Here is a 16,560-nt window from a genome sequence, read left to right as displayed (position 1 = left end):
AGGAATATAGATTTCTTTGCTGATATCAAGGTCTGTATTTGGATAAAGTTTCAGCTTTAACAAATACACTCATTGCAAAATCAACCTTTCCTACTTCATACTTTAAATTAATTAAAATGATATTCTAAGGTTGCTTTGGCAAAGGTCTAAAGACAAGTATTACTTAAGCACATTTTGAAGAGCAATCTTTTCTCACAGCAGTAAAGAAAATTTTAGTCATGTTGAAGCAAAAATTGAACTTGTGTGTTGCTGCATTTTAACAGGAAACAAACTCACTTATTCTGCAGGCTTGTTCGTCTGAACCATCTCCACAGTCATCAAGTTGATCGCACTGGAGGTCCATGGGGATACATTTTTTATTACTGCAAGCAAACTCATCTTTTTTACAAGGTCTTGCTTTATATGTAAGCTTACCTATAGAGTTATTTAAAAAATGATCAGCACTTCACAGAATCAAAACAAATTTATTGAGTCTATAACAGGTTCAAGATTTTGCTAAACACTATGAAAAACATAGATCCATAATCCTTTATTTGAAGCTCTTGGGGTTAAATGAAAAAAAAATTCTGAAAATTTTGATTCTTAGAAAAATAACACTGTATTTACCCTATAATAAATAACACTATATTTCCACAGGAAAATTTTTGAATATTTCACCCTAAGTGAGATTTTTTTTTTAAAAGTAATAGTAACTACCTCAGACCAGTTCAAGTCAGGGTCTGTCACCAAATGGTTTTGCTGCATATTTTAGTAAAGCTTTTGGTTTTTTGAGTTTTAATTTCTGAATTGTGAAAAAGGGATTGTGTACGCATACATACAATCTATATAAACACTTTTCCCCCAAGAAGTCGTTTAACAGAATATTTTAAACCACTATATTGTTTCTCTCATGCAGTACTTTCTAGAATAAAGTACCTATAACCATTGGAGATTTACAGACCTGGAGGGAGCGGATAAAGTTGCACAGCTCTACTATGCAAATGAAATGTTAGTGGATTATCTTCATACCCTGTCAGAAAATCAAGTGCCTGAAAATATACCCTCAGACATGTCACATGAAAATATTTTTTCTAATTTTTTGAGCCCTAAAATCATTATATTATCTGTAGCTGTCACTGAATCAATTATTTCACATTAAAAAGATTTACCACCACAGGGATCTTCATCCGAGTTGTCCCCACAGTCATCAACCCCATTGCACATTTGCTCAGGCTGCAGGCATATTCTGTTATTTCTGCATCTGTGCGGTCTTGTGGGTGGGCAAAGAAATTTTTCTGAAAAAAAGAAAAAACAAAGCAGCTCCTCTGGGTACACTGACTTATGAAGAACCATCTTTCTTTTGTCTTCCTTTTATTTTCTTTCTTTTCAAATCCATAATCTAGCTTTTCTGAATATCTTTTGTTGTGGAAAGTGCTTACATGTAGATACTAGAAAAATGTGTGCTAATAGAAGGTATGATCCTAGTTATTTATATTAACAACAGAAAAGAGCGCACAGTTGAAATGTTGAATGAAGTAGGAAAAAGAGCCAAACTTCATGGTTTTATTTCCAAATGTTTTATCTTAGCTGACTTCCCTTAGTGTACCAAATTAATTTATGCCTACAGTTTATACAACATGGCAGGACATAGCTATCTGAAAGAGCAATTTCACACAGAATAGAGCTTAAGCAAGCATATGTTATGGATTCAAAATTGAAAATAGGTCATTCAGCAAAAAAAAAAAAAAAATCCCAACAACACTATAACTGTGTTTCTTACTCTCTGTCTCCATAAACAAATGGGTCGATATGTATTTAAGGCAAATAAGGTGATCTTACTTATTCATTTTTAATGTATGTGTGTGTGTGTGTGTGTGTGTGTGTGTATGAGACTTAAAGAAACAATGAAAGCCAGGGAATTTTACACTTGTCCTTTCCATCATTATCGAATCTGAAGACTTCTACCCCTAAAGTAGGAAACATCTCTAATGTCTTCCCAATCTCATATGCGGAATACTCCATGGCTCTATCATTGGTCCCCTGATGTTCTCACTCTTGAATTCTCTGCTTAGATATTCTCATTCATTCTCATGGGTTTACTTGACACTATATTCTGAAGACTTTCAATTTGCTATCTAATTCTAGCATCTCACAGTTAATTTTAGGACGATCCCTTGGGAATTTAAAATTCAACAAGTTCAAAGCTCAATTCTTCATCATCTTCCCTTGACCTCCTTCTCCTCAAACAAGCTCTGTCTTATTACCATAATTCAATTTGTGGCACATAATAGCTACAAGTTTGGGATTATTCTAAATGCATCCTCTCACTATGCTTCAACTCTTATTAGTCAACAAATGCAGTTGGTATTGTCCCATATTTGCCCTCTTATCTCCATGCATACCAGTTACAACTCCAACAGCTCAGCTATTCATTATTTCTTACAGAGATGACTGTCGTAGAATCCTTGATGTCTCAGTTTCATTGCCCAACCTAAAATCCTCCCAAAGCCACCAGAACAGCAATCTGATAATTTCTTCCATAGCTATTCATCACTTCCAGAATAAAATTTAAGATACTTTACATGGCATAATAGACTTATCATTATCTTGTCCATGCCACTCCTACAGACTCATCCCTTGTCACTCTTTATTAGCTCCTTAAATATGCCATATTCCTTCTTGCCACCTTCCTTGTTTTAATTAAAATCTGTTTCTCACTCTAAGCAGAGTTCCTCCCCGTCAGGTTTTTTAGGAATGTCTCTTAAATTGCTCAAACCTCATGTTATCTCATATTTGAAGACATCATAATTTCCTACTATGGCCTCCAGAACTTTGCTACTATATATTCACATTCTATTTTTTAAAATAAACTAAAAACAAAAACTGTTACTTTGAGGGCCAGGCATTTGGTTGTATTTTTTTCTTATCGCTATTTTCTCATTAACCTTATAAACATCACCCCCTCCCCAATTCCCTGAAGACCGTAGCACCGTCCCTCACAGCTATTTCTCTCCATCTAAATTATTCCAGCATCCTAGGTGACATCAACATCCATATGAGCAAACCAGCCAATAACTGCACCTCTTAACTTCCTGATTTTCTCATACCCAATGTCCTTTTACTCTAATCCACCTAGGCCACCCATTCTTCTAGAAGGTTGTGGACATGGGTGGATTTCAACAAATTTATCTTCTTAATTCAGCCAATGACAGTTCCTGCTGCTCGCAGATAAGAAACACTGACACAGCCGGATTTGCTATTTCCTCCAATTTTTCATTTAAAAGCCACTAATTTTAAAAGTCTGACCAAACTCTGACAACAGTCTCCAATTAGCCAACTTTTTAATTCAACCAGTCTCATTAAAGATGCTTTTTCAGCCTTACCTGAAACTTTAGCCCATTGATACGTCTAACTCTTCCTTATTTACCACTGCCTTTTTTCTCTTTACTTCCCTTTCTGTTGACATGAGATTCCACATTCCATTTTTAACTTACTTATTTGATATTTATTGATAACCTTTATATGTTGGACATTTTTCTAAGTACTTTTAGAAAATCACTTTTGTCCAAATAATCTGGATTCTCTGGCCCTTTTGCTTTTTTCATCTTAATTATCTAACAGAATCCCAAACTTAGATGAATGAAACCATCTGCTATCCCAATGTCTGCATCTGGGAAGCCCCGGAATGTTGCAGATGACCATACTGCAAGACCAACTGATATCACAAATATGAATATTTATCAATGCCAGATAGGCCCTGAACGCTACTTGGAAGTCATTCATTTATATCTATATCTATATTTATATCTATCTATATATAATGTCACTCTTACCCTTTGCAGTAATGATTCAAATCTGCATTCCTTTTGAATCTCCTTACCACACCAACCTTTCACATTCTATATATGAACATGCTTCCTTACTATACATAAAAAAGTGGAAATAAAAAGATTTTAAAAATGTTATTATATCATTAAATATGTGTACATCCACCTGCATCTGCATAGAGTCTATCAACTCATTTCAAGGGGTCACTACCCTTATCTAAAACTGATTTTTTCACTTGCTCTGAAGCTTAATTTCCCCTGCCTCTTCAGGAACTATCCCATCTTTCTTCAAACATTTTATTACCTTCGTATTTCTCTTGTCATAATTCCTTTGTTTTTTGCTTATCCTTTTGTTATCACTCACCTGAGTCTCTTCTGGCTGTTCATATTTATCTGGATGTTGGTGGCCCTCAATATTCTATCCTAATCCCCTTCTTTTATGTTTTACTCCCTCCCAGCCTAAATCTTACAAATTCCATAGTATTTACTACTACATTTTATGCTGACTCTTAAATTTATATTTCTAGACCAGCTCTTTAAGCTCTAGGACCAAATATCTAGCACCTACTTGAAATCTGTACTTGAATGTCTCCTCAGATGCATCTCAAGCCAGACTTCTAACCTTTACTTGCAAAACTGTTCCTTTTCCTGTGTTCCCCATCTATCCAAATGTGCAAGCGAAAACAGCCTATAAATTATACTTGGCAACTATCTCTCTCTTGCCTCCTATAACCACTCCATTATTTAATCCAATTCATTTTGCTTTTTAAATCGCATTCAAACTGTGTATACTTTGCCATCATGGTCTGTCATTATCTTAATCCAAGCTACCCGCATAGCTTGCCTTGAGCTCTGCAATTGTCTTAACTATTTTTGCCTATTTCTATCCAATATTTGTGAAATATAAATACGACTATGTGCCTCCTCTATTTTAAATTCTACAGTATTTTTAATTGCTTTCAGGCTAAATCTAAAAATCCCTATCTAGACTCACAAGGTTCCATGTATCTCTCCTGTCTCTTCAGTTTCATCCATTATCTATCTTGCTCTGTATTCTCCATGCACACATATCTTTCAGCTTCTCTAGTAAACTATGGTTCGCTCTACCTCAGGGCCTTTCTACATCTTGTTTCCTTTGCCTAAAATGTTGTGTCATCCACTCTCACTCCATCCCTTTCACCTACCTGGCAGCTATAAATTTCTCAGACTCAAACTCAAATGTTACTTCTTATAATCCAAGATTGAGTAAAATCCTTCTGTTCTATCTATATTTTTATAAATTATTATACTTTTTCTTCATTGCATGTATCGTAGTTTATAACTATATATTTTTGTGATCATTAATATCCCTCTTCCACTAGATTCTCAGCTCTGTGAAGTCTGGGTCCATATCTGTTTCTCTCATCATTATATCACCACAAATAATCACAGTCTCTAGCTTAACAAATATTTATTAAATGAATGAATGGTACTTTTCCCCACACTGTTCTCTATGCCTATGGTGACTTTTAGCCTAGATCTTTCAAAACTGTAGCTTTCTGAATTCCCGTTCAGGCAGAGTTCATCTTATCCCTCTTTGCCTTGTCTTTACTTAATTCTACTATTGCTTAAAATATAATTTATGGAAATTATTATTTTCCAACCAGAATAAGATCTCCTTGTCAAAGAGAACCATGTTCTGTTCAGGTTTTTTTTTTTATCCCAATTACTTAGCACAGTCTCCAGAACATCATAGCTTGACTCAATGTTGATACTGATGACTGAGGGGAATGCAAAAATATTCACAGAATTAAGCTGGATGTATTTTACAAGTTTTCCAGCAGCTATGCAGCATGTCCCTGAGAATCACTTCCTGGCCCTTGAAGTGGTTCTGGGGGGTGACTCTGGAGCCCCACGTGGTTGATTAGTTTCCAAACATTTCCTATTACACTCAATAGTTTTGTGTTGAAGTGGAATAGAGAATAGAAGAAAAAAACATAGTTTATAAGAATAATAGGTTTTGGCTTGATATTGGTAAACTCATATTTTTTCAACTATTATGATTCAGAAACAATACTATCTCTGGTCATTCTCTAGAGTTCACTTTATAAGATTATATAGAAGAACTGAAATTGAAATTTAGTTATATCACTCATCAGTTGTACCTACAGAGATCAATTCTCTAACTACTGTCTTTTTCAAGTTTTAAAACGTGTTTAAAATAAATCTACCTCCTTGTTTCAGATTTTTTTTCTTCAGCTGTAACATCTGTAGTCAATATCATCATCTATCAAAATAATTAGTTTAATTTGATATACCAAATAGAACATAGAATTTAAGAACATACACTCATGCTATGTTTTCTTTAATTCACCTGATGTGCTCTTTAGTTATATCCAAAGTAGTAGTATTTTTATTTAAATTAAAAGATAAATTACCTTTTCTGCTGAGATTAGCAAAAGAATGAGACGAAGAACAAAAGTGTTTACCAAATACAGGAAATCATTTAATTTGGTGATCTAAAGGCGCACATTTATATTTATAGTTCGTGGTTGCATAATCACGATTGTGACAAATGTCAGAAGTAACTTGAATTTGAAGAAGAAATAAATTTTGTTAAGATTTTCAGATTTAAATGTTAAATAACTCCTAATTGCAGTTCTCTGCCTAACATTTGTAAGATATATATATATGTATATAGATAGATAGGTAGATAGATATAGATAGATAATGTCTGTATATCTCTATGCATATTTATTTCCCTTCTCTGAATAACCACATTCTCAGTAGTGGGTGACTTGTGGAAGTACATGATTTGATTATGCACATTTTTTCCATGCTTATCTGTCAAAAAAATTGTTTTAGCCTAAAACACCAATTGGGTATAAAGCCAAAGTCCTTATATGAACCTTACCCAATTCAAAAGGTCAACTACTCTAAATCCTCCTAGACAGACCATAATCTATCTTTTGAATAGTGCTGACATGTGCAAGTTCAGATTTAGGAGGGCTCTCTATAAAGTCATAAACTTTGAGCAGGGTTATCTCTTATTACCTGACCAAAAGCTGTATCTGTGGTTATACTTTATCTACCTAACCCCAGGACGGTAAAATTTGTGGTTCACCTCACCACTTCATCGATTCACGCCTGCACACTACATCAGGAGATGAGAGGACAATCTAGAGCCACGTGAAATGCCATACCACACATGTCAGGGGCTTCGTCAGAGTTGTCTCCACAGTCATCTTCTCCATCACACACCCAGAAATGTAGTTTGCAGAGGGAATTATTGCAAAGGAACTCATCTGCTCTACATATATTTCCTCCTTTATTTTAAAACAAAAAAGAGACAGAGAGATATAGCATAATTAATTCCAGTCAGCAAAACACATATTCCTCTAATTCTCAGCTCAGTATCTAGTGTCTCATTTCCTTATTCTTTTTTCCTGTATAATACTAGGAATATATAATGTCCAAACTTTTTTTTAAAAGGTATTCGTTTTTAACTTTTCAAAACAATCTGATATCACACTCATGTCTATAATATTTTCTTTAGAAAATATTGATCATAAGATGATAGAGTCAAGTTTTCTCAAATATAAATTCCCTTCCATTTCATATCATTTCTATGTTACTGAGTATAAAAAAACTTAGATTTTTAAATAGTATTAATTTTCTTTACTAAAAATTATGCTTTTCTGGAAAGAAAAGACACTTTAAAAATTATTAGATAATTCAATTGTATCTGGAAACTGACAGACTGAACTATTAAAAACAGAAGGACCAGAAAAAAGTTTTTGCAGTCATAGAGAAACAATTAATTTTATAACAGACTTATAAGTTGGTGATGTGAGGAAATATTATTTATTCTTATAAAAATTCTGCAATAGAGTACTCTTTTTGTGTGTATTTTTTAAATGTTTGCATTCTTTCTCTCTTTACAGTTAAATAGAAAGCATCAAGAATACAGGGAAGATATATAGATTGCCAACAAACACATGAAAGGATGCTCAACATCACTAATTCTTAGAGAAATGCAAATCAAAACTTAATGAGGTATCACCTCACACCGGTCAGAATGACCATCATCAAAAAATCTAGAAACAATAAATGCTGGAGAGGGTGTGGAGAAAAGGGAACCCTCTTGCACTGTTGGTGGGAATGTAAATTGATACAGCCACTATGGAGAACAGTATGGAGGTTCCTTAAAAAACTAAAAATAGAACTACCATACGATCCAGCAATCCCACTGCTGGGCATATACCCTGAGAAAACCATAATTCAAAAAGAGTCATGTACCACAACGTTCATTGCAGCACTATTTACAATAGCCAGGACATGGAAACAACCTAAGTGTCCACTGACAGATGAATGGATAAAGAAGATGTGGCACATATATACAATGGAATATTACTCAGCCATAAAAAGAAATGAAATTGAGTTATTTGTAGTGAGGTCTAAGGACCTAGAGTCTGCCATACAGAGTGAAGTCAGAAAGAGAAAAATAAATACTGTATGCCAACACATATATATGGAATCTAAAAAAAAAAAAAAGTTTCTGAAGAACCTCATGGCAGGACAAGAATAAAGACACAGACGTAGAGAATCAACTTGAGGACACAGGGAGGGGGAAGGGTAAGCTGGGACGAAGTGAGAGAGTGGCATTGACATATATACACTACCAAACGTAAAACAGATAGCTAGTGGAAAGCAGCTACATAGCACAGGGAGATCAGCTCGGTGCTTTGTGACCACCTAGAGGGGTGGGATAGGAAGGGTGGGAGGGACACGCAAGAGGGGTGGGATATGGGCATATATGTATACGTATAGCTGACTCACTTTGTTATACAGCAGAACTAATACAACATTGTAAACAATTATACTCCAATAAAGATGTTAAAAAAAAAGAATACAGGGACATTCTAACTTAAAATTAAATACATCCACCACAGGCAAAGGACCCAAAGTACTAATAAACTTTAGTTGTATGTCTAGATATGTAGCAATATATAGCAGAAACGGCAATGGTTAGGGAGATAGGAACTTGATTTGTCTTGCTTTGGAAAAGTGTATTAATTTCTATGGGGCTCAACATCTTGATATGCTACAAAAGAGGTACGGTTAAGATTTATAAGTTCATATTTGCAAGGAGTACATGGGGAAACCACACAAAGAAACTTGATGGGAATTTAAAATTAAGATAAATAAGATTGCTCTCAGAGAATTATATTACCAATTTAAATTTCATATATAAGTAATATCATTTCTGTATTGGTGAGATTTGATGATTGAAGGTATTAACATCTTATAAATGGATATGTTTATTAAAACACGGAGCTGGGGAGTGATAGTGCTCATCCTTGCAAGCCTAGAAAATTCCAAGAAAGAAGCATTGTTCATTTTATGTATGTACTTTGGAGAGAATAATGAGCCTAGGCTTGTGAGAGTCAATAAGCTCTTCTTGTTCTGAGTTTTGACTTGCACACTAATCTCTAGTAATTCACTTCCAGTAGCAAAGATTTAACTTAGGAAATCACAGAATGAGATTTGGGTTTTAGAATGACAACACTAGCTACTGTGAGGAAAACTTAGAAATGAAGACAGGGAGAGTAAAGCCAAGATGGGAGGAAAAAGACCAATTTGAAGAGGGCTTGCAGCAATTCAGAAAACAACTGATGGAAACCTGATTTAGAGTAGCTACATTTGAGAGCTCTTCAGGAGGTAGAATCCTCAGGATCTGAAGGCTAACTAGATGAGGGTGGTAAAGGAGAGTGAGTAGTCAAACACAGTACTCAATTTTTGGTTTGTTTGGATCATTCAGTGAATGTTGGTGTCATTCAATAAATAAAAGATCACATTAGGAGGATGAGGTTTAGTGGAAATAATGAGACAATTCATTTAGGTTACTGGTAAGACAATCATGTGATATTTAGCAGGCTAGTGGATAAATGTGTCTGAAGTATGGGATAGGTTTCTGAGGTGTAAATGTAGAGTCGGGAACGATCAGAATACAGTTATTATTTGAAATTTAGAAGAGAACACAGAGAAAATCAGCATTTAAAGTTTGAATAGATAAAGAGGAATCTACCAAAGAGACTGAGAAGAAGTAGCCAGAGTGGTTGGAGAAATACCTGAAAACTTTTCTAACAAGAAGTTAATAGCACATTTAAATGATGCTAAGAGAGTAGCTTTAGTGAAGTGGTGGTGGGTTTAGTGAAATGTTTGTAGTTGGTTATTATAGATGAAGAATTGGTAGTCCAGAAGTTTAGCCTTAAAGGGGAGGAAGAAAAGAGGAAGTTGAGGAATTCAGTAGACAAAGTAATGTTGAGGATACAGAAGAGAGAAAAGGTAATTCAGATAATGAGTTCCTTGAGAATCAAGAAAGTGTGAAGGATTTGAGATCTAAAGCAAAATAAAAGGATTATCCTTAGACTGGAAGACAAGTCTTCCATTTCAAGAGAAAGGAAGGAGGAAATGCTAGGCACAGCTGTATGTAGCTTAGTTAATTTTCTGTCTAGATGTTGAAAAAAGCTCATGATTTTTATTATTGCTGTGAGGTGGAATGTGAGAAAGTAAATCAACTTTTTAAAAACCTGATATGGTTAATGGTAGAGAGAGATGACTAAAAACATACAGGTAGATTGCTTAGAATCTTGAGTGGTAGTTGAAGCTGAGGCCAGGAATTTATAGTGATACCATTCAGAACGGTTCTAAGTTTTCCTGCAAAAATGCTTAACAGAACTGGTACAGCTTACATTGACACCTCTGAGCACTAACAAACTAAGACACAGAAAAAGGCAGGTCCTTGGTGAGTGCAGCAAGGTGAATGTCACCATGTGAGATTTCTGACAGTACAATATCTGGCATTGGGATGCCCTTTTCTTTCAAACATCTGCAGTGTTCAACTCTAAAATGCCCTAATTTTTAAAATAATCTCAATTATCAAAATCAATGCAAGAAAATATATTACCATTTAGGAACTCTGTCTGAAAACAAAAAGATATAACATGGACAGCCTTTAGTATTAAAGATATGAATATTGGTTTGAGGTGAGCTTTGGCTTAATTCAATATCAAAATCCATAGAATATGAAATAGAGTTGTATTCTTTCAGAATAAAGATTCTAATGACTAAATCTCATCGCATGTTCCATTCTAAAATGGTCTAAATTCGAACAGAATTTGTGAACTCTTGACATTCTCTGATTATTTTTAAAAACTCTATTTGGAGCACATCAGTATTGTTAAAAGGAAAAAAAAAAATGAGTTCCCAAAGGTATTGTATTACATAACATTATCATTTTCCCCATAAGAGTGTGGGACATGGGACTTGCCTGGCAACCCAGTGGTTAAGACTCCAGGCTTCCACTGCAGGGGACACAGGTTCGATCCCTGATGGAGGAACCAAGATCCTGCATGCCACAAAGTGTGGCCAAAAATAAATAAATAAATAAAACAAGAAAAAAAAAAAGTGTTGGACATGCCACTATTTTTATTAAGAATAAGAGAAATATAAATGAAATCATAATTGTAGCAGAAAGGCAAAGGTTTTATGATAACCTACGAAAGGTTTCCTATTGTACTAGGAAGAATTTGCATTGCAAAAAATGCATCGGTGGGGTGGGGGCTTTCCAAGACATCTTAACTTAACAAGCTTATTTTGAAATGGCATGAAGCACACATAAACAATTAAAAACAGGTATACTTTAAAGAGATTAGATGGATTAAAATCCCAGTTTCCTAGTCATGTTCTTGATCAGCTCAATGGGAGGTTATTAGAAAAATAGATAAGTATATATTAATTAACAATAACCTATGTCTAAATATAACTTAGCTCTTGGCAGTTTCATAGAAATTTGGACAAGTGAATCATCACAGAAAATAATCATCTAGCGTTCTCATCTTTATTTGGGTTGAGATAAGCTTAAATATATAATATTTTATAATTTCTATAATAATATACACATTCGAGCTGATAATTGCTAAAAAGAATAACTATCTTTTCCAACAAAATTGCTATAAAGAATAAGTTTGAAAGCTCAGGCCAAAACAAACACCAAGTTTCCTTAAGGCAACATGGTTTACCTTTAAAATTGTGAATGCTGGGCTTCCCTCGTAGCGCAGTGGTTAAGAATCCGCCTGCCAATGCAGGGGACATGGGTTCGAGCCCTGGTCCGGGAAGATGCCACATGCCGTGGAGCAACTAAGCCCGTGTGCCACAATTACTGAGCCCACGCACCACGACTCGTGGAGCCCATGCGCCTAGAGCCTGTGCTCCACAACAAGAGAAGCCACCACAATGAGAAGCCCGCGCACCGCAACGAAGAGTAGCCCTCGCTCTCTGCAACTAGAGAAAGCCCTCATGCAGCAACGAAGACCCAATGCAACAAAAAAATAAATAAATAAATAAATTTATTTTTTAAAAAAGTGAATGCTGCTGTTAATTCCATAGTATTTGGGATTTCAGTCCTTTTCAAGTAAACCAGTAAAATTGATTCACATTGAAAATGTTCCATGTTTATCCTGCAGTTCTTTTATCTTCCAGCCCCCAGCACTTAGCCCCTGTTAGCTCACGAGTCCAGATTTGAGATGAATGGAAGTAACATTTAACAGAAGAGATGTTTATTCTGGCATTTTATTTCCTCAGTGCCTTGAAGTGCTTTTTTCCAATACCTAAACAACTTCCTGGAAGCAAATCAAATACTAGAAATCTGAACTTGGTCATGCCTTATGGTACATCCATACAGGATCAAACACTTTAAACAACAAGGTATTCCATTGGAATTTAATTACCTAGCAGCAAAGGAACCCAAGAAATGTTAGAAGCAGAAATAGGGAGGGTAGGGGAGCTTTGACATATTTCTAAATGGTTGAATTAAAAGCTCTCAACTCTTTTTTTAGTCAGTAAGCTTAAACATTTAATAGTCATTTTATGGGCTTTTTTTTTTTTTTTAATTTTTATTTATTTATTTATTTATTTATTTATTTATTTATTTATGGCTGTGTTGGGTCTTCGTTTCTGTGCGAGGGCTTTCTCTAGTTGTGGCAAGTGGGGGCCACTCTTCATCGCGGTGCGCGGGCCTCTCACTATCGCGGCCTCTCTTGTTGCGGAGCACAGGCTCCAGACGCGCAGGCTCAGCAATTGTGGCTCACGGGCCTAGTCGCTCCGCGGCATGTGGGATCTTCCCAGACCAGGGCTCGAACCCGTGTCCCCTGCATTGGCAGGCAGATTCTCAACCACTGCGCCACCAGGGAAGCCCCTTAATAGTCATTTTAAATCTGAAAGTTATCTCAGATTTCAAATACTATAATGTTCAGTTTTTTACTTTAATGTTTGATTTTTTAACCTAGAATCCTTTGTTCAAACACTTTTTTAATGAAATCCAATATTTAAAAAAGTAGCTAAATCCTGAAAGGATTGCCCACCACCACCCATCCTCCCAGGCACACGCTAACTTTCCAGGTGTTTCTACAGCTGTTGGAGACATTTCACTGTGGCTGGACTTGATAGTATGAAAACATGAGCACAGAAATGTCCATAGAGATAAGACAAGAAACTGGACTGCTTGATTCTCATCTCAGTAAATTCTCTGTGCTGTTACATAATTCAAATCCCATCACCCCTTCCTTTTTTAATATTAGAAAACTCCTCAAAAGCCTTGGAAAACTCCTCAACATGCATAATATTAAAACCAAGTTCTATAGCATGACTCCTCAATTACTTGTGGCTCCTAAACAAATCGTTTCCCTCACCTCTGTGACTTTGAACATAATGATCCCACTGCCTGAAATGTACTCCCACATTTTGTTTGCATACCTAATTTTTCACATCAAGAAACTCATATTCCAACAGGGAAGCTTAGTCAAATAATACAGAAGTGATTATATTAGAAGGAAGTACATGACAACAGGAATGCAATCAAATGGTTCCTAGGGAAACTAAAAACAGACTGCAATTTGGTTGAAGACACAGTAGTAACTGAGATGGACTTAAAAGAATAGATATAATTTTTACTGGCAAAGGTATTGAGATGGCAAAATAGTAGAATAATCAAGAAAGATGTTGAAAAGCATGGAGGATATTGCTTGAATATTATCTTCCACTTTGGCTAGAATTTATGATGCATAAAGAGGATTAGTAGAGTTATAAGACTGGAAAGGTGAAATGGGATCATTCTCCTATAACCCTGACTGCCAGGTTGTGATATTTGTATCTAACCAGGAAGAGCTTTAAGTAAAGACTGACATAACCAGAGTTACATTTAAATAAGATGAACATGGCAGCAGTGAATAGGATGTACTGGTGACCAATTGGGTCACTAATAGCCCAGATAGGAAGCCATGAGGAAAAGAACAAGACTGGTGACAGTGACTGAAGCTGAGGGAATAGAGCTTATTAATTAGAAAATGGTAGATGATGAGTAGCTTAATTGTGGTCCCAAAGTCTTTGACTGTAAGATTGTATATGAGTTGTTGCTACCAGAATGTCCACAAAGTTTGCTTTCTCTAGAGTGACCAATTACAGAAAGAGAGTGTGAGAACTTAAGCGAAAGTAAGAAACAGCTATTACGGAAATTTAATCTTTTACAGTTTTTTATAAGGTACTGCAGATTCCAAATGAGAAATAGGATTTCTTCTGCTGATATAATAATACTTTATCAGGTTTGGAAAAGAAATATAGTACATCATAAAGTTTTGATCTAATATTAAAGAAAGTAGAAGATATTTTTCCTTGAGCGACTAGATATTTACAGAAGTAAATACTTTAGGTCCATTTAAACTGTGTAAACCCTGAATGTCTGTTTAAATGCCTTGCAACATATGTCAAAATCTAATATCATCTCTGTTGATGATGTTCCAAATATTCTAAAATGTAAAGTTGATTGAGAGACTTTTATAAGTAGGTAAAAAAATTTGTATTTAAACAATATATCTAACATTATGAAAATAATAAGAATGCTGCAATTTGTGGTCATTTTAAGATTCACCCTATAATTTCTTTGCTTTCCTCTCATTAACTCTAAAGTAGCCATAATTGCTGTTTTTAATGTGGTGACTTACAACTAAAAAGTTATCTGTCAGGATTTTCACATAGCTGGAAAAAAATGATGCTATAAAACAAAGTTTCTTTCAGACTGACAAATAATGTAGGTCATTTTCTCAACCATATGGCAAGAAAGAAATTTGGGGCACAACCTATAACCTATATATGATCTAGCATATTAGTAGGTGTGGTATAGTATACCATATGCTGTTTCTAGTCTTTCAGAAACAAGGCAAGCAATGTGGAAGAGAAACGTGCCCAGAAAATACTTTGGTAGGAATGGCTATAGTGGCTATGTTCCCTGGATTCTTCTCATATCCCCATCCCTGACCCAACATCTAGTCCAAAGACATGCTCATGATAGGCACCCAAAAAACACTTGCATTTTGGTTGTCTTTGTTATATGAAGACAAATTTATACTCTTGTCTGAAAATGAGCCAGATTTTGTTTATTTAGAATAGGCTATTATGTAATGAAACTAGAAAAGGAGAATCATTTAATGATCTTATCCTCTGCCTCTAGCACACTATGAAAATATTCTGCGTAGCATCTTAACTGCCATTCTTGCCATTCTCTTATTTGCAGGCGTACGCGCACACACACACACGCACACAAAGTACCTTACCTCTGCCACAGTTCTCTTCATCGCTGCCATCCACACAGTCATGAATTCCATCACAAAGCCATCTAATTGGAATACAGTGGGCTTTATTTCTGCATCGAAACTGATCTTCCTTACACTCAGTCACACAGGCCATCTGTTCAAATACAAACGGCCACTGCAGTTTTCATTAATGATAATGCTATCGTCACAAGCAAGATAAACATGCAGCTGACAATACTGGAGATTGATTATACTGTGGGCTTTCTTTTATTTTTATTTAATGAATATCACCTCTGCAAATGACAATAGGGTTTAGTCTATGGACAGCACGAAGATTCAGGTATTTGCTGAAATTACTGTATTCAATTTTCTTGTCTTGACATTTTAGACAGTGCTAAGAATCAAGATTCTGTCTCTTTGTTTTTACTATATTTGCTTTCTCAAACCTAATTCATGTAATTCAGAGATTTTAACCAAAAGATAGATTTTACCTCATCTGAACCATCAGCACAATCATATTCTCCATTACATTTCAAAGATGCTGAAATACATCCTCCACTGGCACATATATATTCACTTGATGAGCAAGTAGGAGAAGCTGAATATAAAGTTGAAATTTAGATTTAGTGAACAGAATGAATGGTTGATAGATAAAAGCATATATAAGCATATAAAAATTATACATAGTAATGAAAATAGTTTAAATTATTTGAGCTATATTCAACATCTGATATTAAATACTGACTTAAGATGTGCTTTACAATATTATTGCATTGTATTAAATATACCTCATGATGTAATAGCCTGTTCAATAAGTATTCAACTCACTAGACTAAAGAAAGAAAGGGAAAGAAAAAAACCCTCTATATCCTCCATCCTTCTGATTTGTGAAGAGTTAAATGTATTTTTTTACAATTTTAAATTAATTTATTTAAAAGACAAAAGCCTCAGATTATTTTAAAAACTGTAATAGGATTTAGTGACCTTTGGGAATGTTAATTCATATGCGCATTGTATAAAGCTAAAAGTGGAAATCTTGGCATGGTCTCATAGACCCCATGATATCTATTTGGCTGTTTTGATATAAATGTCATATTTACATAAGTTTTAAGAAGTTGCTTTTTTTT

The 16,560-nt window shown here is 35.0% G+C and overlaps 1 protein-coding gene across 1 annotated transcript in view; it reads right to left on the bottom strand.

Moving 5' to 3' along the window:
* The window catches only part of LRP1B (LDL receptor related protein 1B), a 1,905,856-nt gene that overhangs the window by 143,164 nt on the left and 1,746,132 nt on the right, over positions 1 to 16,560 (bottom strand). Inside the window, exons 71-75 of the mRNA XM_082395829.1 lie at positions 15,925 to 16,031; positions 15,455 to 15,587; positions 6,989 to 7,111; positions 1,149 to 1,274; positions 277 to 414 (exon numbers count right to left, since the gene is read on the bottom strand). Coding sequence (XP_082251955.1) covers positions 277 to 414; positions 1,149 to 1,274; positions 6,989 to 7,111; positions 15,455 to 15,587; positions 15,925 to 16,031 — 627 coding nt within the window. The remainder of the gene's footprint in view (positions 1 to 276; positions 415 to 1,148; positions 1,275 to 6,988; positions 7,112 to 15,454; positions 15,588 to 15,924; positions 16,032 to 16,560) is intronic.

Source organism: Balaenoptera borealis (assembly GCF_965194805.1).
Source record: "Balaenoptera borealis genome assembly, chromosome: 6".
Classification (NCBI taxonomy): domain Eukaryota; kingdom Metazoa; phylum Chordata; class Mammalia; order Artiodactyla; family Balaenopteridae; genus Balaenoptera; species Balaenoptera borealis.
Note: the sequence above shows the minus strand (reverse complement) of the source record. Positions and strands in the feature narration are given on the sequence as shown.